A 25,860-nucleotide genomic window follows, 5' to 3' on the forward strand; every position below is an offset into this window, starting at 1 on the left:
ACACCACTTCTTTGGAATGCTCTTCCAACATTGATTCATAAGGATACATCTTTAAAAAAATTAAAATATTTATTAACTCATGTTTTTCAAAAGGATTTGGGGGCTCTCTAGGAATTCTAAGTGTTTTCTTAGGTTATAATATATGTTTTAATATAGTTTATTTTATTTGGTTGAGTGTTCACTTTTCTATATAAATTATGGCATTCATTTTTTTCTGCTTTGCTTTTTGTTTTTATATTTTGTACATCACTTTGGCCTGTTCACCAGTAAAGGCAGCATATAAAGTTTAAACATATTTAAAAATGAATATTGTAGTTTTCCCTTCACATTGGTCCCAGTGTCTCTTCTCTGCCTTTCTCTGTTTTTCCTTCTTTCTGAGCCTCCTATCCGTTTAACTTTTCTTCTCTCTCCATGTTCATCATCTGCCTTGTGTCCCTGACCTCCCCGTGTACAGCATCTTCTACTACTACTACTACTACTATTATTATTTCTATAGTGCTACCAGACGCACACAACGCTATACAGAGTAAGAAACAGTCCCTGCTCAAAAGAGCTTATAATCTAAACAGGCAAGACAGACAAACAGGATGTCATGAATACAGTTAAGGGGAACGGTTAATCTGCCTTGTGTCCCTGGCCTCTCCCTGTGTACAGCATCTGCCTTGTGTCCCTGGCCTCCCCCTGTGTACAGCCATCTGCCTTGTGTCCCTGGCCTCCTCCTGTGTACAGCCATCTGCCTTGTGTCCCTGGCCTTCCCCTGTATACAGCATCGCCTCTCTGAGTTCCTGTCCCCTTCTTTCCTACTTTTCACAAAACCTATCTTGGGGAAAGTACACCCCTAATGATCTGGCATCTTAGAACCTAACGGATGTAGCGGTATATAAGAAATAAATTACATTACATTACATAATCTCTCTCTCCCTTTCCTCTATTGATCCAGTATCTTTCACTCTCTCCACCTCAACCAGTAGATCCAACATCTCTTTGAGTCTGTCTTTTGGGTTCCTGTCCCTCTTCCTCCACCTTCCCCAACAATTTCAACATCTTTTGTCTCTTTCCTGCATCCCTTCCCTGGATGCCCAACTCTCCTTCCCTCTCCCCCACTCCTTAAAACATATCATGCTAGATGTTTGAGTGCAGGAAATGTGGGGATGCCTTCATAATGCTATAGCCCTGAGGGGACAACATTTCTCCTTCTTTTTTGCTAGTTACAGTCCAGCATCACATAGAAACATAGAAAGATGACGGCAGAAAAGGGCTATAGCCCATCAAGTCTGCCCACCCTACTGACCCACCCCTTTAGTCTATGCCCTAATAACCCAATTTAACTTAACCTTCGTAGGGATCCGACATAGGCATCCCATTTGTTCTTAAGGTCTGATACGCTGCTTGCCTCAATCACCTGCACTGGAAGCTTATTCCAATGATCCACCACTCTCTCCGTGAAAAAATACTTTCTGGAGTCGCCATGAAATTTCCCGCCCTTTAGTTTCAGCGGATGTTCTCTTGTGGCCGAGGGTCCTTTGAGAAAGAAAATGTCATCTTCTGCCTCGACACGTCCTGTGATGTACTTAAATGTCTCAATCATGTCTTCCCTCTCCCTACGTTCTTCGAGAGTGTAGAGCTGTAATTTGTTCAGCCTCTCTTCGTACGAGAGACCCTTGAAGCCTGTAATCATCCTGGTGGCCATCTGCTGAACCGATTCAATTCTGCGCACATCTTTACGGTATGTGGCCTCCAGAGTTGTACACAGTATTCCAGATGAGGTCTCACCATGGCCTTGTACAATGGCATTATGACTTCAGGCTTCTGGCTGATGAAACTTCTATTAATACAACCCATCATCCGCCTTGCCTTGGATGAAGCCTTCTCCACTTGATTGGCAGTTTTCATGTCTGCACTGATGATTACTCCTAAATCTCGTTCTGCTGAAGTCCTAGTTAAAGTTTCTCCATTCAAGGAGTAGGTCCTGCATGGATTACCGCTTCCGAGGTGCATGACCTTGCACTTCTTAGCATTGAAGTCTAGTTGCCAGGTTGAGGACCAACTTTCCAAAGTAAGCAGGTCCTGCTCCATATTATTTTTTAAATTGCAATCACCTACTGTATTACATAGTTTGGCATCATCAGCGAATAATGTTATTTTACCTCGAAGCCCCCGAGTCAGATCCCCTATGAATAAGTTGAAAAGGAGTGGACCCAGTACTGAGCCCTGTGGCACTCTGCTGGTCACCTCCGATGTTTTAGAGGGGGTACTGTTAACCATCACTCTCTGCCACTTAGCCAATCCTTGACCCATGCTGTTATTTTCTCTCCTAACCCCATCGATTTCATCTTGCTTAGCAACCTGCGGTATGGGACGCTGTCAAAAGCTTTACTGAAGTCCAGGTACACGACGTCCAAAGACTCTCCCAAGTCCAGCTTTCTTGTTACCCAATCAAAAAAGCTTATGAGATTGGATTGGCAGGACCTACCCTTCGTGAAACCATGTTGACTGGGATCCCGAAGATTCCCCTCATTGAAGACCATGTCCAATTTGCGTTTAATTAGTGTTTCCATAAGTTTACACACTATTGATGTGAGACTCACCGGTCTGTAATTCGCAGCCTCTGCCCTGCAGCACTTTTTGTGCAGAGGAACAACGTTAGCTGTTTTCCAGTCCAGGGGAACTTTCCCCGTGCTCAGGGAAAGATTTTCAGGTCCCATGGCTTTGTTCACCTTGAGTCTTGTCAGTTCACTGTAAACTTCACCTGGAGTGAACTCAAAATTCTGAAAAGGGTTTTCCGTGTTTTGCTTCGCCTTCAATTGCGGACCGTGTCCCGGTGCATCGCAGGTGAAGACCGAGCAGAAATATTCATTCAGTAGTTCGGCTTTATCAGAATCTGCTTCCATGTAACTTCCGTCCGGTCTTTTAAGGCGTACTATCCCTCCTGTGTTCATTTTCCTATCACTAATATACCTGAAGAAGGATTTGTCCCCTTTCTTAATGTTTTTTGCCAGAGTTTCTTCCACTCTAAGTTTGGCCTTCCTAACTGCCGTTTTGACCGCTATAGACCTGGTCCTATATTCCACGTTAGCTACTCTTTCCCCCGAGCGCTTATAGGAAAGAAATGCTTTTTTCTTCTCCTTAACGAGTTGCGAGATTTCCGTGGTGAACCATTGAGGTTTATTGTTTCTTTGTCGTTTATTTACTGCCTTAATGAAGCGGCTAGTTGCTTCGTGTATGGTTGATTTCAGGGTTGACCACATAGCTTCCACATCACCGGTCTCTGCTTGGTCCTGCAGCTTCCAGTGGACAAAATCTCCCATGCATGCGAAGTCAGTTCCCCGGAAATTGAGTACCTTTGTTTTTGTGCTTGATTTAGGGAAACCTTTCCTAAGGTTGAACCATACTATATTATGGTCGCTGGAGGCTAGTGCATCTCCTACCGAGACCTCTGAGACACTTTCCCTGTTGGTGAGTACCAGGTCGAGGATCGCCTGGGCCCTAGTGGGCTCTGTTGCCATCTGTTGAGACGTGCTCCCCTTATGGAGGTTAATAGCCTCCTGCTGGCGCTGGTTGTCGCTGAAAATGTGTTCCAGTCTGCATCAGGCATATTGAAGTCTCCTAGCAGTACAGCGTCGCCCCGTAGAGTGATATTCTCTATGTCTTCAATTAGTTCTGCGTCCATGGTTTCCAGTTGTCTTGGGGGGTCTATATACCACACCTAGATACAGGCATTTTTCACTGCCTCTTGCCAGGTTTACCTAGAGGGACTCTCCGGTGTACTTGACCTCTGTGATCCTGGTGGTTTTGATGTCTTCTTTGATGTATAGTGCTACCCCTCCGCCTAACCTGCCCTCTCTGTCCTGATGAATTAAATTGTAACCCGGTATAGCCATATCCCACCCATGTGAGTCCATGAACCAAATTTCGGATATCGCCACCATGTCTAGCTTGGCATTTTTTATTTCAGTCTCCAATTCCAGAATTTTATTGCCTAAACTGTGTGCATTAACATACATGGCCCTCCATACCTTGTGTTTGCTACGTCCCTGTGAGGTGTTTCCTTCCTGAGTTGGTGTGACCCCTAGAGAACTGTTTGCAATGTGGGTACTTACCTTGGACAAGGAAGCGGTGTTTCGACTCACCTCATCAGGATAGTTCCTTACTGCACCAGTAAGTGAGTGGGTACCCTCCCCCGACTTACCTAGTTTAAAACTCTGCGAAGCAGGCGGGCTAGTCGGTGTCCGAAGACTTTCTTACCCCTACTGGTCAAATGGAGTCCGTCCGGTCCCTGAAGTCCTTGAAGCGCTTCTCCGTGGTTGAGGAATCCGAAGTTCATATCCCGGCACCATCCCTATAGCCACTCGTTGACCCTCAGGATACGTTCATCTCTGGCTCTTCCCTTGCCTCTAACTGGGAGGATCGATGAGAAGACCACCTGCGCTCCTGTCTGCTTCAGCCTCTCACCCAGTGCTCCAAAATATCTGGTGATGATCTCCGGGGTGTTCCTGGCAGTGTCGTTTGTTCCTATGTGGACAAGAAGCATAGGAAAGTGGTCATTGGGTGTGAGTAGTCTAATAAATATCTCAAACACAACCCCACACAGAACAAACGAACATGCTCAGCAACGCTACAAGGCTTAAATATACATCCACGGCAGGAGAAACACTCAATCAAACAGAAAACAAAAAAAGAAGTGGAGAAAAAGCCTCAGTTCAGCTTTATTTGGCAAGAAACTCCACTTCACATACACTCCTACACAAACAAACCGGTAGGGTGAAGAAAGCACTGTAATATCTTGCAAAGTCAATGTTCAAAAGTACCAGGGGTACATAACCCCACACATGAAAAAAATGTGGCAACAGGGCCCAAAGGCACAGTGATCCGAAATCATAGCATTAGGCCAAAAAAACCCACTTAGCTGCCAAAGTCCATCAGATATGTCTCAATCCAGCGTAGTAACACAGCAGCTAAAGTACCCAACGGGGAATCTCCCGTTTTGCCAGTTCTTGCTGTGTCAGGGGTATCCACACGGCTTCATCTGCCAGTCCACGGATCCTTCGGTGCTCCTCTAGTACACCCACCACGTCATGAATCACAAAAAAGGTGCAGGAAAAACAGTAAAGCATACACGCTGAAAAAGCAGCACAAACTCCTCCCCTTGCTGACATCCACCAATCCAATAATCTTCAGGACCCAAAAAAAGCCGCCCACTCAATCCGGGCATTCAATCCAGCAGGCTGCACCAATTTTAACAGATAGATCCACCTTTGCTCCTTCTGCCACAGGAGACGTCTCCAGTTACCACGGTGAGTGGAATAAACCACCCACTCAATCACAGTACATTGTAAAGATCCAAAATCATGGCAAAACTCCAGACAGTGTGCTACCAGAGGCTCCTCTATACGCCGAGTGTTCAAGCAAGATCTATGCTCAATCAATCTGATCTTCAGCTGTCGATATGTGTCCCACGTATATTTTCAAACAGGGACAAACAATAATATATATCACCCCTTCTGTCAAACATGAGGTGAAACGGCGTAGTTTAAACACCCGACCAGAGGAGGCGTGGCCTGAGAGTGCACGAGGATGGTCGGGTAAGGCAGAGGCTCCGTATTCACAGACATTACTGATAAAAAATACGAAAATAAAAATCTTATTTAAAGTAAAAAAGAAGAAAAACAACAACGTTATGGCTTCAGGAAAGCAGAATAAATCAGATATAATGCCTTCAACTACTGGCAGTGTCAAAAGAGCTAAGCCAGAGCCGGCGACACCGTCGAAATGTCCGTTGTCAAGGGATAAAACTGATATCGATTTATGAAAAGAACTACAAGAAATAAAAGAAATTCTTTTGAAAAACGCCAAAAAACTAGACGATATTCAGGAAGAAGTAGCGACTTTAAATAAAAAAACTGAAGTGCTAGAAATCAAAACAACGAAGTTAGAAATGAAAATGGACAGTTTTGAAGCTGAAAAAAGGCAATATAAAATGAACAGAGATAAAATCTTTGCACTCACCAGGGAGGTGGAGGATTGCCAGAATCGCATGAGGAGGAATAATCTGAGACTTTTGGGTGTACCGGGAGGGGTGGAGAAAAATAATCCGGTCTCATTTGTTGAAAACTTCTTGATGAAAGTCCTGCCCCTCAAATCCAAATACCCGATAGAAATTGAACGTGCACATCGCATACCAATGAGGAGACCTGATACTTTACAAGGTCCTCGCCCCCTAATTTTCAAGTTGCTAAGGCACCAACAAGTTTTAGAGGTGTTAAGAATGGCTAAAGAACATCCGAATCTAAAATGTCAGGATACTAAAGTGCACATCGTTCCTGATTTCGCTAAAACAACGGCAGATAAAAGGAAAAAATTTTTAGATATGAGGCCGAAGTTAAGAGACATCGGAGCTAGATTTGGCCTGATATACCCTGCGATTATGAAAATAACTATTGACAACAAAACTATGAGCTTTGATGAGCCTGTGAAACTGGAAATGTTTTTAAATCAAAGGGAACAACCGATGTCAATCTAATTTGGCTTATTCACTTCATGGAATTGAAATTGATTCTTCTTGATTTTTATTTGATTTGATTTATTATCATCTATAATATATTTGAGAATAAGCTAAATGACAGTTTGGCTCTGAGTCATTTTGAATGGAAACAGTGAAATGGAATGCTGATGAAAAAGACAGTTTGTCTCTCTATGAGCATTTAATCTCTTTATCACAAAAGATGACTTTTTAAAGTTGAAATGATTTTTTTTCTCTTTCCTGCTACATATATTGAACAGTTATTAAAATCTCTGATATATGTTGTTATATTATATTCTTGAAGATATGATATTAATATGCAGAACTTATGGTGACAGATTTAATTTATATGTTTTGATGAGTTAATGGAGATTTTTTATAAAGTCTTAAATACAAATGATTTCTGTGAACAAAGATTTTTAAGGGACTCTAGTTTAGGGTTTAATAGGTTCCTTGAAATTACTTAAAGGGAATATACAAATTTAAAAAAATAAATAAATAATAACAATAATAAAAAAGGGAGAATATATATTATCAATAATTACTTTTTATTTCTAGGTTTATTACAAGTCTAATATTTTTAGCAAATATATAGAGTTTCATATTCTCTTGTCATTTATAAAGTCAATGAAAGAGCTTTATTTAGTTTTATATTTGATTATTAATATTTAATACATATGATTATTACATACAATATTGTTCTATAATTGTGGTCTGTAAAGAGCTTTTAATTTATGCTTTACTTGGTCTTATATGTGCAGTTACAGGTTTTATCAGTCAATATTAAGGGTGGGAGAGGGAGGGGTGGGAGGGGGTTAAGGGAAATTGATAATTGGGGTAGGGATGTTGAAATGGGGATATAAAAGAAAATGGTGTTTATTCATTTCAAATAATTTCAGTTTTTTGTTCAGATATAAGAAATGAAAGATATTTTGTAAAAATTAATTGGATTGATGGAGATTAAAATTTTTTCACTCAATGTCAATGGCCTTAATCACCCAGTAAAAAGAAAAAAAATATTAGCATTTTTAAAAAGGCAACAGGCTGATGTGTATTACATTCAAGAGACACACTTGTCAATGGCAGAATCCAAAAAATTAGAAGATAATTGGGTGAAACACTGTTTCTTTGCTCCTGCAGTAGGGAAAAAGGCAGGAGTGGCTATAATAGTAAACAAAAAATGTTTAGCTTCATTTAAAATGAGGGAATTTGATCCTTTAGGGAGATGGATAAAAGTGGAAATGAGTATGGGAAATAATACTTTGACTTTACTAAATATCTATGCCCTGAATTCGAACCAAAATGATTTTTTTACAAATATACAAAAATTAATACTCCCACTGGCTGCTTCTAATTTAATAGTAGCTGGAGATTTTAATGCTGTTATAGATCCTTTTTTGGATAAAAAACCAAGCAAAAATATAAAATCATTAGGGTTAGATAATTTGGTGAATACTTGTAATTTGAAAGATATATGGCGTATTCTTCATTTTAATGATCAGGAATTCTCTTTTTGCTCGCCAGTTCACAAATCTTTTTCAAGAATTGATTACATATTGGTATCACATTCCATGGTGCAAAAAGTGACACAAGCCTCCATTGATCCAATTATTTTGTCTGATCATGGAGGAGTGTGGATTACATTTACACTAGATAATAATGAACATAATAGATCATTATGGAGGTTTGATAATGCATTGGTTTCAGATTCAACTTTTCTTGAAAAAATCAAATTAAAAATTTTGGAATTTTTCCAAATAAATACTTCAGCAGATATTAATGCGGAAATTTTATGGGATGCATTTAAAGCTACTATAAGAGGAAATATCATTTCTTATTCTGCATATATTAAAAAACAACTTATTAAACAATTTTTAGACTTGGAAAAATAAATTAAACTGCTGGAGTCTAAATTAATTGATAAATGGAATCATCAAAATTTGCAAGCTTTATTAAAGGCTAAGGGTAAATATAATGAAATTTCTTCAAAAATGGCAAGGAAAGATTTATTTTCTTCGCAAACCTTGTATTATGGAAAATCCAATAAGGCAGGAAGTTTACTTGCAAATTATCTTAAAGCAAAGAAAAGAAGAATAAAAATAATTGCAATAAAAGATGAGAAAGGAAATATGCACAATCAAATCAATTTTTGGCTTTTTACAAAGAGTTGTATTCTTCCGAGTCTTCTGATGATAAAGTTCAAAAAGGTAAGGAATTTTTAAATCTTCTTGAGGGTCCAAAACTTCCTGATCATATAAAAAGAAGTTTAGAAGAACCTATATCATTAAAAGAATTAGAAACAGCATTGAAGTCTCTTAGAGTTGGATCCGCTCCAGGTGGGGATGGTTTTACTGTGGAATTCTATAAAACATTTCAAAATTCTTTATTACCCTATTTACTAAATTTATATCAATTTCAACTTAATAAAGGTTGTATTAAAAGTACCATGGCAGAATCTGTGGTGATTGTTTTGCCAAAGCCAAATAAAGATCCCACTTTGGTTTCGAATTACAGGCCAATATCATTAATTAATGTGGATGGAAAATTATTGGCTAAAGCACTGGCAAGATTGGCAAAGGCTCTCCCTTACATAATTGATGTACATCAAATGGGTTTCATTGTTAACAAACATTCTTCTAACAATACAAGATTGGCGTTTCATACTTTAAATTTATCTAAAATGATGAATGAACCAGCTTTTGCTCTATCTTTAGATGCAGAAAAAGCTTTTGATAGGGTAGAATGGTCATTCATGTATCAGGCTTTGGATTGGTTTGGTATAGGTCCTGAATTTGTTCAAATGATTAAAACTTTGTATAGCTCCCCTATGGCAAGATTATACATTAATAATAATTTATCTGAAAGTTTTAACCTACATAGAAGAGTTAGACAGGGATGTCCACTATCTCCTTTGCTGTTTGATATTGTGTTGGAACCCTTATTGATAGCTATTAACCAGACAAAGGGGATACAGGGTATTCCCCTGAAAGAATGGGAATACAAATTATCTGCTTATGCGGATGATATTTTATTATATTTGCGCAATCCAGGTTCAACTATACCGTGTTTGTTAGAATTGATTGAAAGGTTTGGAATGTTTTCAGGATATAAAATCAATTGGAATAAATCTGAAATACTTTCACTTAATGTTCATTGCATAAAATCTATGTTTGATTCATTTCCTTTTGTTTGGAAGGAGGATGGATTAAAATATTTAGGAATTTGGATTAAAAATTCAATAGAAGATACAATAAAAGAAAATGAAAAACTTTTATTAAAAAAGGTTTCAGAATTATGTGAACAATGGAATCCGTTACATATATCTTGGTGGGGGAGAGTTCAAACTATAAAAATGATAGTATTGCCTGTGGTTTGCTATCAAATGTGTATGATTCCGGTATTTTTTCAAAACTCTTTTTATAAAAAATTGAATTCAATAATTATTAAGTTTGTTTGGCTTGGCAAAACACCTAGAATTGCTTTGGTATCTTTACAGAAATCAATTAAGGAGGGTGGGGTAAATTTCCCAAATTTCTATAGGTATCATCAGGCCTATATTTTACGTCAAGGTATGTATTGGGTCCTCCCAGATCTCATTGAATACACTCCAGATTGGTTATATTTGGAATGGCGACTCATGTCTCCTTTACATCTTAGTCACATTCTCAGTATCAAGATGCCCAGATTGTATAAAGAAAATAAACTTTTATTAGATACATGGAAAACTCTGAGGTATGTAAGTAATTTAACTGAAATTCCTATTAATAAATCAACAAATCAATCTATATGGCTAAACTCCAAGATTCAAATTGGCGGATCTAAGATTGTCTGGAAGCATTGGTTAAATGCAGGAATACGATCTTTAAATGATGTTATTTCAAATGGAAAAATGCTTGAGTTTACACAATTGCAAAATAAATTTGGACTGAATAAATCACAATTCTATAAATGGTTGCAATTGAAGCAGGCCATTCAGGCAGGGTTCCCTGAATGGAAAAATCTAAATTCTCAATGTAGCATGGAATTTTTATGCTTCCAAGCAGATTTTCTGGGACACCAGGCCGCACAATGGTATAAAGTTATTAGTGATTTGGTTAATAAAAAACCTAAAAATGGTCTTGGGGATATTTGGAGCATTGAGATTAGGCATCAAATTTCAGTATCTCAATGGCCACAAATTTGGTCTTGGAGAATAAGATATACACTGTCAGCATCTATGAGACAAACTTGGTTTTTTCTTTTGCATAGAGCATTTTGGACCCCTGTTAGATTAAATAAATTAAATAGTTCATTGTCTAATAGATGCTGGCATTGTAAACTTGATGTAGGGACTTTGGATCATCTTTTATTTTTTTGTCCCTATATATTAGCCTTTTGGAATTCGATCTGGGATCAAATAAATTCTTTATTAGAAAATCCTGTAGCATTAACTTATGATACTGTGATATTTGGCATGTCTATGAGAAAAAAGAGTCAGATATCGGCAAGTAATAACAAACTTTTATTGATTATGACAGGAGTTGCCATACAACATATCACTACCAATTGGAAGGACCACAGCAAGCTTAACTTTAATTTCTGGTGGAATTCACTTTGTCGTGCCTCGCATAACTGACGCCTCGCACAGCGAACGCTGCGCACAACGAACTTCTTGTCTTGATTCGTACAACGGACTTCGTTTCACACAACGAAGTCGCCCGAGCTGCATCCTTCCGCGCAGTGTGCGTGACGCTACCGGCTACCCTCCTCCTCCTCCTCCATCAACCAAATGGGAAGTTACATCATGAGGGGAGAGGAAGGAGGAAGGAAGCAGTTGGCAGTATACGCACTGTTAGAGCCCCGTGGCTTGTGTTAAAGTTGTTTACAGACTTCAACAGCAGCGGGAGAAAGCAGTCGCCGGCCCTGTTTCGCCGATCGAGGGGGGGGCCCTGTTTCGCCGATCGAGGGGGGGCCCTGTTTCGCCGATCGAGGGGGGGTGCCTGGTGTTGCCGATCACTGCGGGGGGGGGGCGGGCTTTGGCAGAGGTGGGAGAAAGCAGTAAATGAGTGGAAGTTGGCAGGCCTGGGGATGGAAGGGCAGTCGAAATACGGTATGTTGGAGCAGGGGATGAGAGGGAGGGAGAGAAGGGGAAATATTGGACAAGGGCAGAAGGGATGCTAAATCATAGGGTGACAGGCAGAGAGAACAAAAGGAAAAAGAGTGGAAGCAATCTTGAACCCTGAGGGTGAGGGAAGAGAGAGGTGGTGAGATGATTGATCATGGGGAGAGGGACAAAAGGGAATAGAGATGGGATAGGAAGATAGTGGAAGTAAAAGGACAGGGAGATGTATGTTTTTAGATGTATCTAAATAAAAATAATAACAAAAAATTTATCTTTTTTTATGTCATCTTAGCATATTTTATGCTACAGAACGAATTATTTTTTTTAACATGTATTGTTATGGGAAAACGCGTTTCACATAACGAACTTTTCGCATAACAAACTTGCTCCTGGAACCAATTAAGTTAGTTGTGTGAGGCACCACTGTATATACAAAATGGAACATTCAATAGCAATACAAAATGGAAATTATAAAAGGTTTAATGAAATATGGGAGCCATTGACGTTGTTTTGTGATGAATAAACACCATTTTCTTAACAATACTTATGAATGGAGGGGAAAGGGGTGGGAATGTATAAATAAAGAACAAGGTTAAAAGAAAATATGAAAAAGATTGATTCAATGAAGAAAATAGTATGGAAAAAGAAGGGGGGGAGAAGGGTTTAGATATATATACATTTGTTATTATCTTGATAGATTTATCAAGTGTTGATTGTAAATCTATGTATCACTTTTATTGTACACTTGTTGAAAGATTTAAAAATGAATAAAGAATTAAAAAAAATAAATAAATAAACACCCGACCAGTCTGAGGATGAATAAACACATCAGATACAATCATTATGGAGCACACTGAACAATGGCCACAACAACGGTGACCTCCTGGAGTCACTGTCTGTGAATCTGACAAAACAGGTCTCAATGTACTTAGACTTAAAATGCCACTCAAATTTTGATTACGCCCATGGATCTTTACAATGTACTGTGATTGAGCAGGTGGTTTATTCCGTGGTAACTGGAGACGTCTCCTGTGGCAGAAGGAGCAAAGGTGGATCTATCTGTTAAAATCGGTGCAGCCTGCTGGATTGAATGCCCGGATTGAGTTGGCGGCTTTTTTTGGGTCCTGAAGGTTATTGGATTGGTGGATGTCAGCAAGGGGAGGAGTTTGTGCTGCTTTTTCAGCATGTGTGCTTTACTGTTTTTCCTGCACCTTTTTTGTGATTCATGACGTACTAGAGGAGCACCAAAGGATCCGTGGACTTGCAGATGAAGCCGTGTGGATACCCCTGACGCAGCAAGAACTGGCAAAACGGGAGATTCCCCGTTGGGTATTTTAGCTGCTGTGTTACTAAGCTGGATTGAGACATATCTGATGGACTTTGGCAGCTAAGTGGTTTTTTTTTGGCCTAATGCTATGATTTCGGATCAATGTGCCTTTGTGCCCTGTTGCCACATTTTTTTCACGTGTGGGGTTATGTACCCCTGGTGCTTTTGAACATTGACTTTGCAAGCTATTACAGTGCTTTCTTCACCCTACCGGTTTGTTTGTGTAGGAATGTATGTGAAGTGGAGTTTTTTGCCAAATAAAGCTGAACTGAGGCTTTTTCTCCACTTCTTTTTTTGTTTTCTGTTTGATTGAGTGTTTCTCCTGCTGTGGATGGTTGGGTGTATGTATATTTAAGCCTTGTAGCGTTGCTGAGCAGGTTCGTTTGTTCTGTGTGGGGTTGTGTTTGAGATATTTATTAGATTTAGATCGCCCTTCTTTCCTTAGTTTACATAATTTAGTGTGAGTAGTCTACCCAGATTGGCGGTGACATCTCGTATCCTGGCTCCAGGCAGACAGCAGACCTCCCTCGATTGCATGTCCGGCCTGCAAATGGGTCCCTCTGTGCCTCTCAGCATAGAGTCCCCAATGACTATTACTCTGCGCTTCTTCAGGGGAAGTAGGTCAGATGTCCCTGGAGATGGAGCTGTGTGTTGGGCCTGCTCCTGTTCCTCATCAGCAGTTCCTTCCTGAAGAATCTGGAATCTGTTGCTCAGGGTGAGTTGAGGGGTTGATGTAGAACTGTCCTGTTGGTAATAAAAAGAAGAAGATGAAGAGATTGAAAAAGGAGGGGAGGGTCTCCTACGCTTGCCCGTGGAGGAGGTCACTTGCTCTTCTCTCCCAGGTCCTGAAAATATGCTCTGCAAGATGTTTGGCAACTGCAGCAATTCAGACAGATGACTTTTGGCTGGACCTGGGGCTTTCCCTTGTTTGCATCATGGGAGGAAGGTTGCAGATGAAGGATGTTCCCAGATCTGTTTGAAATGCTGCAGCTGCCAAACCTCTGACAAGGCCTATATTTAGGACCTGGGGGAGAAGGAGGGAGACATGCTGAACTGGGAGTGGGGGAAAGAGAGAGAGGCAATCCAGCACCTCTGGGATATTGCATCAAGAAGGCACCCCTACATTCCCTGTACCTCGGGTGTACTGTCAAACCCTTGGTACCTGAATGGCATATTGGAAGGAATAGAATTAAGTGGTGGTTTTTCAGGTAGCTTATGACTTTTATGCTGCTTTCTGCTGAGGCACATGGTTCAAATCTTGAGTCTGTATCAGTAAGAGGAGCAGTTATAGCACTCGATATGAGGATAGAACAGCAGTCTGAATACTTGACCAGAGCTCCTTGTCACTAACGCTGATGTAAGGTGTGAGAGGGTGGTAGGAGGTGTGAAGTATTGTGCGGTCCTGTGATCACCTTCCCCAGCAGTGCCAAATTTGAGTCTTAGGGCAGTTGGTCACATTGCTGCCATACCAAATTGTTTCACCTGCTGGCTGTAAGCTGTTCTTTTCTTTGTACTTTTTCATATGAGAGAGCTACTGCTAAAAAAAAAAATAAGAGGGAGAAGAGAGCTGAGAAGAGTGAGGGAGCTGTCATGCATACTCACTGAAGCCACCTTAGTTAGGGGAGAGAACTGGTACATTGACTCGGCATCAAATGTGCCTGCATCTCTCCTGCTTTTCTCCAGAGAATAACTGCTTTAATCCATAGACCTTATTGACTTAAGCTTCCTTCAGACTTATTTCTCAGTTGGGCTCTAGTATCATGAATCATCATTCACAACGCCCAGCTTATTTTAGTTTGTTACAGTTTGAGCTGTTAGCCGAGAGCCATACCTTAAGGATCCATTGATAACCCAGAAGTTATGGGCCCTATATCCAACTACTCAATACATGATGAGTGATTCCATCTTTCTTCCATTCCAAGGGACTCTGAACTCTACTTCTGTGGCACCCAGCTGACTTGGGGAGCAGAAGATTTGCATAGGAAATCAAATCTAGTCCCTTTATCATGGTAGAGCATAACTCTACCACTGAGTTAATAGACTAGTCTAAAATAAACCTTTTTTATTTTACTTATAGGAATGCACTTACCTATGTAAATAATGAATGGTATTTTATATATATACATATATATATATTCAACAGCTACCTTCTGTGGAAGCAAAAACAACATTACTCTCAAGTCAAGTGGCAGCTATCTGTCTTTGCATTTCCAAACTGACAAGTCCCTAGGGGAGCGAGGATTCAAATTATCATCTATTGAAGAAAACAAGACATCAATCCAGGATGACACAATTACTGCTGGTGGGATGGAAGCTGATTGTAAGTAAGAATCTAAATGCTGAACGTTTTGCAAGATGTGACAAAGGTTAATCTGTATTATTTAGTATCTTTTTACTATTCTATTTACTAGGGTTGGGTACCCAGAAAATTTTTGTCTTTGTTGTAAAATGAATATCATTAAGTGCACACAATTTGCATACAGTGCACATTCTTCTTAAAGCACGGTATGTGCTTTCTCAATAGTGCACACATGCATGATTGTGGGAATCACCCTGTGTGCACTATGTTGATAGTTCACACTTTTCTTAGAGTATTGTCGATAGTATTCACTTATTGGTGAACAACATTGTTTGAAATGACTACATCTCTATATATTTATCGATGTTTGCTTTTTGCTTTTAGTTACAGTGAGTGCTAATGTAAAATCAGCTGTGAGAAACTTTGCTTTCTATCATTTGGGATAAAAGTAATGCTCATTTAAAGGAGCACAGGAGACTTTAGGCCTATGTTCCTAACATTACGATTTGTGCAGCAATATTATGGTTTCAATCATGGAGAGCGAGCAAATTCTATAATTCCTGAAGAACCTACCTGCTCCTCACAATAGAAATGTTTCTGCACTAACTTAATAGTTAATGTGGATGAAGGACTCCATGCACCTTCAAAAAGAATATTGGGTGGAAGAATAGAAATGGGGCAATAAGTAGTTGGGTTTTTTCAGTGCCAGATAGCCACAGCAAAGTGCTGGCAATCACAGAAGGAAAGGCTACTTTAACTCTGAAATCTGGTATGAGCAAACATAATTTGTACCTATGCTATCATTGGTATTAGTCATAAAATAGCAGCTCGCTCATATTTTTAACTACTTGTGATGATAAAAATGTAGTGTCTTGTATAAGATGAGGATGAATCTTCAGCCTGAGACACTGTACAGTGGACCAGATTCTGCAAACAGTGCCTACATCAGTGGTTGCCTTCAAAAACATTGCCGATCGCTTGTCAATCACACTATGGTGCCATTTGCAGAAGTGCACTTACCGACTACCTAGGCATGGCAACAGAGCAGTGGGGCACCTTAGAGGGCATTGCTTTGAACTTAACATAAAGGGTTCCGGAGAGCACAGTTACTTACCGTTAACAGGTGTTATCTAGGGACAGCAGGCAGATATTCTCACATATTGGTGACGTCATCCATAGAGCCCTGGTACGGACAGCTGCTAAAGTGCATCGTCACTTTAAGAACTTTAGAAAGTTTGCAACTGACCGCACTGTGCATATGCGAGTGCCTTCCTGCCTGATGTAGGTGTACAGCTCAGTTAAGTAAGCCAGCTAAGAAGCCAACCAGGGGAGGTGGGTGGGTTGTGAGAATATCTGTCTGCTGTCCCTGGATAAACACCTGTTACGGTAAGTAACTGCTTTATCCCAGGACAAGAAGGCAGCATATTTTAACATATGGGTGACCTCCAAGCTAATAAATATATGTCAAACACGTATTGTAGGTTGTAGTTAGTAGCAGGGAATCATTCAGGCCACATAAACACGAATTGCTGACATAACACACACTGTATGAAAAATCATAATATAACGGAGAAAAATAAACCTCAATTGTGGAAGGCTGGGACTACACAAGTGCCCAAACCTAAGCACATCATCACAGGTTTATAAAAAAACTCCGTATACATGTAAATAAATAAATAAATAAATAAATCACTTCCATTCATACAGAATCAAATTTCTTCAGGAGCTTTTTGTAGTGACAGCAATGTGCACAAAATTCAATGCATTATTCGTGTCCGAAAAGTAGTGACCAGAATCCCAAACTTAACTAAATTATTAGCGAGGGCTACAGCTCAATTTCACTTATGTAAACGGTTGTGGAGGCGTGGAGCAAAAAGTCACAATCAAGGAAAAATACTCATCTGAAGGTGTAGAACTTCAAAAGAGGCTTTAAACTCCTAGTCCCTAGTCCCTCTTTTGAAGTTCTACACCTTCAGATGAGTGTATTTTTCCTTGATTGTGACTTTTTGCTCCACGCCTCCACAACCGTTTACATAAGTGAAATTGAGCTGTAGCCCTCGCTAATAATTTAGTTAAGTTTGGGATTCTGGTCACTACTTTTTGGACACGAATAATGCATTGAATTTTGTGCACATTGCTGTCACTACAACAAAAAGCTCCTGAAGAAATTTGATTCTGTATGAATGGAAGTGATTGATTGATTGATTGATTGATTGATTTACATGTATACGGAGTTTTTTTATAAACCCGTGATGATGTGCTTAGGTTTGGGCACTTGTGTAGTCCCAGCCTTCCACAATTGAGGTTTATTTTTCTCCGTTATATTATGATTTTTCATACAGTGTGTGTTATGTCAGCAATTCGTGTTTATGTGGCCTGAATGATTCCCTGCTACTAACTACTACCTACAATACGTGTTTGACATATATTTATTAGCCATTACGATTGTATTCCAGAAACTTGTCAGTTGACCTCCAAGCTAAACAGAATGGAATGGGGGAAGGTTAGCCTTTAGGAAAACAAATTTTGCAATACTGCTTGGCCAAAGTGCCCATCCTGTCTGGAAAAAGATTCCAGACAGTAATGAGAGGTGAAGGTACGAACCGAGGATCAAGTAGCAGCTTTGCAGATCTCTTCAATAGGGGTAGAGCGGAGAAAAGCTACTGAAGCTGCCATAGCTCGAACTTTATGGGCTGTGACCCGACTCCCCAGTTGTAGCCCAGCCTGAGCATAACAGAATGAGATGCATGCAGCCAACCAATTGGAAATCGTTCTCTTTGAAACAGGATGACTCAACTTGTTAAGAACAAAGCAAACAAAAAAATTGAGAAGATGTTCTATGCGGCTTTGTCCTGTCGAGATAGTAGGCCAATGCCAAAGTATGAAGAGCCGTTTCTCTTTCATCTTTGCAGGATGAATTGTTGTCATTCACATAGGGGGTGGTGTTCTGGGAGGGGATTTTAATGTGATTCCTGTTTGCCAGCTGGATCATTCTAAAGGAGGCACAGGGGCTGACACAGGGCAAATACTCGAGCATTTCAGGCCTTTATGCAGACTTTAGGATTAGTTGACTGCTGGAGACTTTTGCATGGGACTCAGCGCAACTACATGCATTATTATCATACTCAAACTTACACAAGGATAGATGGGTTGTGGGTTCATAGGAATCAATGGGTTAAGATTCAGGAGGCTGATATTGGGGGTATCCAAATTTTGGATCATGCCCCGGTATCGGTGGACTGTGCAGGAGTGATATTGGGAGGGAGGGAACCCGCTATTGGGGACTTAATGAATCGTTGCTTAATGTGCCTGAGGTGGAGGAAGAGATTAATCAAAGTATAGCCACTTATTTGGAGCTTAATGAAACAGGGGAGGTGTCTGGGATCTAATGGGATGTGTTGAAGGGGAGGTGTCTGATAGGATCTTATGGGATGTGTTGAAATTGGTACTTAGGGGGGGTCCCGCTTTAAAAAGCACAGAGCTCAGACCATGTTGAACTTGCGAGAATGTTTGATCTCTTTAGAAATGGCCCATAACCGCGCTCCAGATTCCCAGCTTGTGGAACAGTTACATATAGTGAGGGGAGAGTTGCATCAGATTCAAATGGAAGAGTACAATCATGTGCGAGAATGGTTTCAATCACATCTTTATGAGCATAGTAAGTGTAGCGTTCAGCTGGCTCGTTATATCGAAATCAAGCAGGCGAGAGGATCCATCAAAACGGTATGGGAGGGGGCTTTGCAGGTTATAGACACAGACATTGGTAAATCATTTTTGGACTATTTTCACCTGTATAGTGCTGAAGGGGAAGGAGCAGAAGAGGAGGTGGCCCAATTTTGAATAGGGTACGTTTGTTTACCTGTTATCTCCCCTGTTGATCAAGCACTGCTAAATGAACCGGTCACGTTGGGGGAGGTATTGGGAGTTATCCAGATGGCTTAAGACTGGGAAATCACCAGGACTAGATGGGTATACAAGCCGCTTTTAAAAAAAATGTGGTGAACAAGTGGGATCCCTGTTGGTACGAGTTGTGAATGAGGTGCAGAAGGGAGGTTTTCTACCAGGAACTATGGGAGAGGTGGATATTACGATCCTTGTGAAACCTGGGAGGGATCCGTTAAATTGTGGGTCACAGCGACCAATCTCCTTTTGAATGTCGATGCCAAAATCATAGCTAAAGTTCTGGCCCTACGCCTGGGGAAGCTACTCCCTCACTTGATTCATATGGATCAATCTGGTTTTATACAACAGAGGCAGGTTTGTGATAATATCTGCCATACTTTACATTTGATGTGGAAAATGAAGCAGGGAACAGAACAAGTGGTTTTGATGGCAGTAGATACTGAGAAAGCTTTCGACCGGGTGTTTTGAGAGGTTTTTTTCTGGATAGTGATGGGGAAAATGGAGTTGGGGGGCCATTTTATGAGTGGGTCCGAGCATTATATCGTGAGCCCAGAGCATGTCTTAAGATCAATCAGACTTACACGGAGTTTTTTCCTATAGCGAGAGGAACTAGGTAGGGGTGTCCGCTTTCCCCCTTGCTATTTGCTATTTCAATAGAGCCGTTGGCACTTATGATACGGAATCATCAACAATTGAAGGGGATCTCTGTAGATAGAAATATAGAGTATGACGGCAGAAAAGGGCCGTTGGCCCAACACGTATGCCCACTCAAAAGAACCCTCCCCTTAAAGAACACTCCCCCTAAGCAATTCCCCAAAGTGAACCCACATGCTTATTCCATCGTTTCTTGAAGTCGAGCACGTTGCTGGCTTCAACTACCTGACGTGGAAGGCCATTCCAATGATCAACCACCCTTTCGGTGAAGAAGTATTTCCTGATGTTGCTATGAAATCTCCCACCCTTTAGTTTGAGTGGATGCTCTCTTGTTGCCATGGAACCCGTAAGAAAAAGGATATCTTCCTCCACCTCAGCACAGCCTGTAAGATATTTGAACGTCTCTATCATGTCTCCCCTCTCTCTGCGTTCTTCGAGAGAATATAACTGCAGCCTGCTTGGACGTTCTTCATATGGGAGATACTTGAGTCCTGAGACCATCTTAGTGGCCATTCGCTGAACCGATTCCATTCTCTTCACATCCTTTTGATAATGCAGCCTCCGAAACTGAACACAGTACTCCAGATGAGGTCTCACCATGGTCCTGTACAATGGCATTATGACTTCAGGCTATCGGCTGACAAAACTTCTTCGGATGCAACCCAGCATTTGTCCAGCCTTGGCCAAGGCTTTCTCCACTTGAGTGGCAGTCTTCATATCTTCGCTAGATATGGGTAAGTTGCAGCTGTACTCACTCGAGGAACGCAGAGAGAGGGGAGACATGATCGAGACGTTCAAATATGTCACGGGCCGTATCGAGGTGGAAGAGGATCTCTTTTTCCTTAAAGGACCCACGGCAACAAGAGGGCATCCGTTGAAAATCAGGGATGGGAAATTTCATGGCGACACCAGAAAATATTTCTTCACCGAAAGAGTGGTTGACCGCTGGAATAATCTTCCACAACAGGTAATTGAGGCCAGCAGCGTGCCAGATTTTAAGAAAAGATGGGATTGGCATGTGGGATCTCTTTATGGAGGTAGTTAGGGGGTGGGCCATTAGTATGGGCAGACTAGATGGGCCATGGCCCTTTTCTGCCGTCATTTTCTATGTTTCTATGTTTCTAGATGGCATTGAACATCGCATAGCCCTATTTGCTGACGATATTCTCTTGTATATTGTAGATCCCGAACACTCAGTGCCTCAGTTGTTAGATATTTTTGAAGAGTACGGGAAAGTCTCTGGCTTTAAAATAAATTTAGACAAGACTAAAATTGATCAAGAACAGTATCAGTGAGCACATAGAAAAAAATAAGCTGATGAGAACAAGCCAGCATGGTTTCTGTACTGGAAGATCCTGCCAAACAAACCTACTGCACTTCTTCGAGGGGATAAGCGGACATTTGGACAAAGGTGACCCCATAGATATACTATACCTAGACTTCCAGAAAGCCTTCGACAAGGTACCTCATGAGCGCCTTCTAAGGAAACTGTGGAACCACGGGGTGGAAGGGGACATACACAGATGGATCAAAAACTGGTTGGCAAACAGGAAACAGAGGGTAGGAGTAAAGGGACACTATTCTGACTGGAAAGGGGTCACAAGTGGCGTCCCACAAGGGTCAGTGCTGGGACCGCTGCTATTCAATATATTTATTAATGACTTGGAAACAGGGACAAAGTGTGAAGTTATAAAATTTGCGGATGACACAAAACTCTCCGGTAAGGTTAGATCTGTAGAGGAATGTAAAAAACTCCAAAGGGATCTGGACAAACTGAGTGAGTGGGCAGATAAATGGCAGATGAGTTTTAATGTGGAGAAATGTAAAGTTATGCACATAGGGAAAGGGAACCTGATGTACAACTACAAGATGGGGAGGATGACATTGGGAAAAGGCAACCTAGAAAAGGACTTGGGGGTTTTGGTGGATAAAACAATGAAACTGGCAGCACAATGCGCAGCGGCCTCAAAAAAGGCGAACAGAATGTTGGGCATTATCAAAAAAGGTATCACTACCAGAACCAAGGAAGTTATCCTCCCGCTGTACAGGGCAATGGTGCGACCACATCTGGAGTACTGCGTCCAGTACTGGTCGCCGTACCTAAAGAAAGATATGGCGATACTCGAGAGGGTCCAGAGAAGAGCGACAAAAATGATAAAGGGCATGGAAAACCTCTCGTATGCTGAGAGGCTGGAGAAGTTGGGGCTCTTTTCCCTGGAAAAGAGGAGACTTAGAGGGGATATGATAGAAACTTATAAGATTATGAAGGGTATAGTGAAGGTAGAGAGAGACAGATTCTTCAGACTGGCGGGGGCAACAAGAACTAGAGGACATTCAAAAAAATTGAAGGGAGTTAGGTTTAGAACAAATGCTAGGAAGTTCTTCTTTACCCAGAGGGTGGTGGACACCTGGAATGCGCTTCCAGAGGGGGTGGTTGAGCAGAGTACGGTTTTGGGTTTCAAAAAGGGATTGGACGAATTCCTGAGGGGTAAGGGAATCCAGGGGTACAATTAGAGGGTTACTATACAAGACAAAATGCTCTTGAGTAATAGATCACTACAGGTCATTGACCTGGGGGGCCGCCGCGGGAGCGGACTGCTGGGCATGATGGACCTATGGTCTGACTCGGCAGAGGCCATGCTTATGTGCTTATGGAAAATGGATCGCAAGGGAAACCAACAAGATAAATCTTACTCTAGATGAGACCAGGGTTCAGGCCCTTTAACAACAGTTCCCTTTTAAATGGGCACTAAAGGGTATCAAATATTTAGGTACCTACCCAGCGATTTGTCTTGTTTATATGAGGTTAATTATGGGCCGGCTGTCTGGAGAATCATGTCTGATCTTCAACGCTGGCATGGTCTTAGGCTTTCTGGGGGGGGGGGGGGTATAGTGGTTCTTCAAATGAATGTCCTATCACGGCTGTTATTTCTGTTCCAGACCTTACCAATCCTCATTCTTCCTCAGACATTTAAAATATTACAAATGGAATTTTGGAGCTTTATTTGGCAGTATAGAACACCCAGAATTTCCCAGACAGTGTTGTGTGCTGATAGAGCTTGGGGTGGCAGAGGGGTTCCCAATCTTCAATGGTATTACCAAGCTGCGCAGTTAAGGATGCTCTTGGAGTGGGACCTGGGGCACACAAGTGGGGGGTGATGTTGGAGCAGTACTTTGTCCCTCATGGTAGATTGTCTTATAGGCTTTGGTCTTCACTAACTGGGACACAGTGGGCCCAAGAGACAGATAACCCTTACATGTTACACCTGATTAAGATGTGGGACAGAGTGAAACATGAATGCAATAATAAGTTAGCGGCCTCCACTTTAGCAGTTTTAAGGGATGAACCACAATTTTTAGTGGGTAAAACCAACCCCATTTTTGAGAGTTAGGGCATCTGGGCTTAACCAAGTTCCGAGACTTCTTGCAGGCGGGGAGAATAGTATCTTTCAATGTCCTGAAATGTACACCTGGAGTACGGGAGGGAGTTTGCCTGGCCGATTATATGAGTGCTCGGGGATGGGATAAGACATCTCCCATAGAGGCTGAACATTTAGAAAAATTATGGGGAACTTTGCAGAAGGTGCCCTGGCCCATTTCAATTTTATATCAATACTTGAGGGGGTGAGTAATACCAGATTTTGTTTTTAGAAGACATTGGGAGCAGGATTTGAACTGCACGTTCACACCTAAAGAGTAGGACACCATTTGTGCTGAGGTGGGGAGAGCTGCCACCTGTGCATTGATACAGGAAAATGCTTACAAGGTGGCTGCCACCTGTGCATTGATACAGGAAAATGCTTACAAGGTGCTGAGCCGCTGGTATTATACCCTGGATAGACTCCACAAGATGTATCCACACTCCACAGTCCTCGGACCGATGTTGGCGATGTCACAGGGCTTTAGGGTCCTTTCACCACATATGGTGGGACTGCACAGTATTGGCTCCCTTCTGGACCACAGTGATTCGGACTCTGTCCCAGATTTTGGGGGTTCCTGTTACTCCTCAAAGCTGTTTATTGAGGTTGACCAACATTTGTGCTATTAAATGGCAAACCAGATTACTGAGGATGGAACTGGCAGCGATCAAATGTCTCATAGCTGCCTATTGGAAACAGACCCTGGTGCCTGATTTGAGTGAGTGGAGAGTTAAATTATCTTTGATGGGGAAAATGGAATTGTATGTGACTAAACGCAGAGGTTACTATATGCACTCGGTAAATACCTGAACTGTTTTTTCCCAGAAATTGGATGTTTAGGGGGAAAGAGGGCAGAGCTTGATCCTAATGTTGACTATATGCTCCTTGAGGGGGGGGGGGGAGGAGGAGATGATGTCATGTCATTCATTGGCAGAAATGCAGTGTTTCATGGGCATATTGTGGACAGGGGGAGTCGTCAGAGCTTGCAGGCTCCTGGTTTTCGGGGGCAGGGCTAGCATCCCCCGATGCTAGCCTGCTGATTAGGGGGATACATTTGTTATTGCATTCTTGCCCATGCTTGGGTGTTCTATTAAGGTTGTGTGATAATGTGTTTTATTCTTTGAAATGTTTCAAGCTGTTTATCTGTTTGAAAATTCAATAAAAACTTTAAATATAAAAAAAGTCATTTTTTATTATCAGCACTTGGACATCCTGGCGACTAGGACATCCAAGTACCAATTTAGAATATCTTGGATATCTATGTTTTTGATTATGGGCCCTTATGGCTCTAAGTGATTTAATACCTACCAACTGACCCCTTCAAGGGACCTGATGCAAGCACTGCCAAGCAAATGATTAAGCAATCTGCATAAAAACTCAGTGTTGGCTATAATTTTTGTTTTCATTTAAGAAATCTCCTGTGATGGGTTGCCTGTTCTTGTAGTATGGTGTAATGTCTTGGTTAGTTTATTTTATTTTGAAACAATTTTTATTGAAGGAAGAAAAATATGAGAGAGACTAGAGAGCAAAATGTACAGAAACCATACACAACATGTAGAGCTGGAGTTCTTACAGCTCCACTCTGTGAAAATAACCCATCCAGCATCGTTCCTTCAATTTTTATACAGCATAATAGAAAGCAATCCCACCCCCAGATCCTCACCCCCCAATACGGAAGATGTTCTGGAACCATGAGAGAAAAAACCTATTAAAAAAAATAATTGCATTAATTTAAATCATTACATAAGAACATAAGAACTGCCATCTCCGGATCAGACCTTTGGTCCATCAAGTCCGGCGATCCGCACACGCGGAGGCCCTGCCAGGTGTACACCTGGCATAATTTATAGTCCACCATATCTTTATATGCCTCTCTTAAGGAGATATGCATCTAGTTTGCTCTTGAAGCCTAGGACGGTCGATTCCGCAATAATCTCCCCTGGGAGGGCATTCCAGGTGTCAACCACTCTCTGAGTGAAGCAGAACTTCCTGACATTAGTCCTGAACCTGTCCCCCCTTAGCTTCATTACATGTCCTCTAGTCCGTGTCAAATTGGACAATGTAAATAATCTTCTCTGCTCTATTTTGTCGATTCCTTTCAGTATTTTGAAGGTCTCGATCATATCCCCACGCAGTCTCCTTTTCTCAAGGGAGAACAATCCTAATGTTATAAGTCTATCCTCGTATTCCAGTTTCTCCATACCCTTCACCAGTTTTGTTGCTCGTCTCTGCACCCTCTCCAGCAGTTTTATATCCTTCTTTAGGTAGGGAGACCAATGTTGGACGCAGTATTCCAAGTGTGGTCTGACCATTGCCCTATAAAGCGGCATTATAACTTTCTCCGATCTACTCGAGATTCCTTTCTTTATCATGCCCAACATTCTATTTGCCTTCTTTGCCGCTGCCGCACATTGTGCCGACGGCTTCAGGGTCCTATCTATCAGTACACCCAGGTCCTTTTCTTGTTCACTCTTCGCCAGAGTTGCACCTGACATTGTATACTCGTATTCCTTATTCTTATTGCCTAAATGCATAACCTTGCATTTCTCCACATTGAACTTCATCTGCCATTTCTCCGCCCATGTTTCTAACCTACACAAGTCGCTCTGGAGTTCCTCTCTATCCTCCTGCGTTCTG

At 41.4% G+C, this 25,860-nt stretch overlaps 1 protein-coding gene across 3 annotated transcripts in view; it reads left to right on the plus strand.

The window, feature by feature from the left end:
- The window catches only part of OVCH1 (ovochymase 1), a 413,341-nt gene that overhangs the window by 310,411 nt on the left and 77,070 nt on the right, over positions 1-25,860 (plus strand). For all 3 annotated transcript variants that reach the window (XM_033953446.1, XM_033953447.1, XM_033953444.1), the window contains one exon: positions 15,092-15,268. In XM_033953446.1, coding sequence (XP_033809337.1) covers positions 15,092-15,268 — 177 coding nt within the window. The remainder of the gene's footprint in view (positions 1-15,091; positions 15,269-25,860) is intronic.

The sequence above is a fragment of the Geotrypetes seraphini genome, chromosome 7, assembly GCF_902459505.1.
Source record: "Geotrypetes seraphini chromosome 7, aGeoSer1.1, whole genome shotgun sequence".
NCBI classification, from domain to species: domain Eukaryota; kingdom Metazoa; phylum Chordata; class Amphibia; order Gymnophiona; family Dermophiidae; genus Geotrypetes; species Geotrypetes seraphini.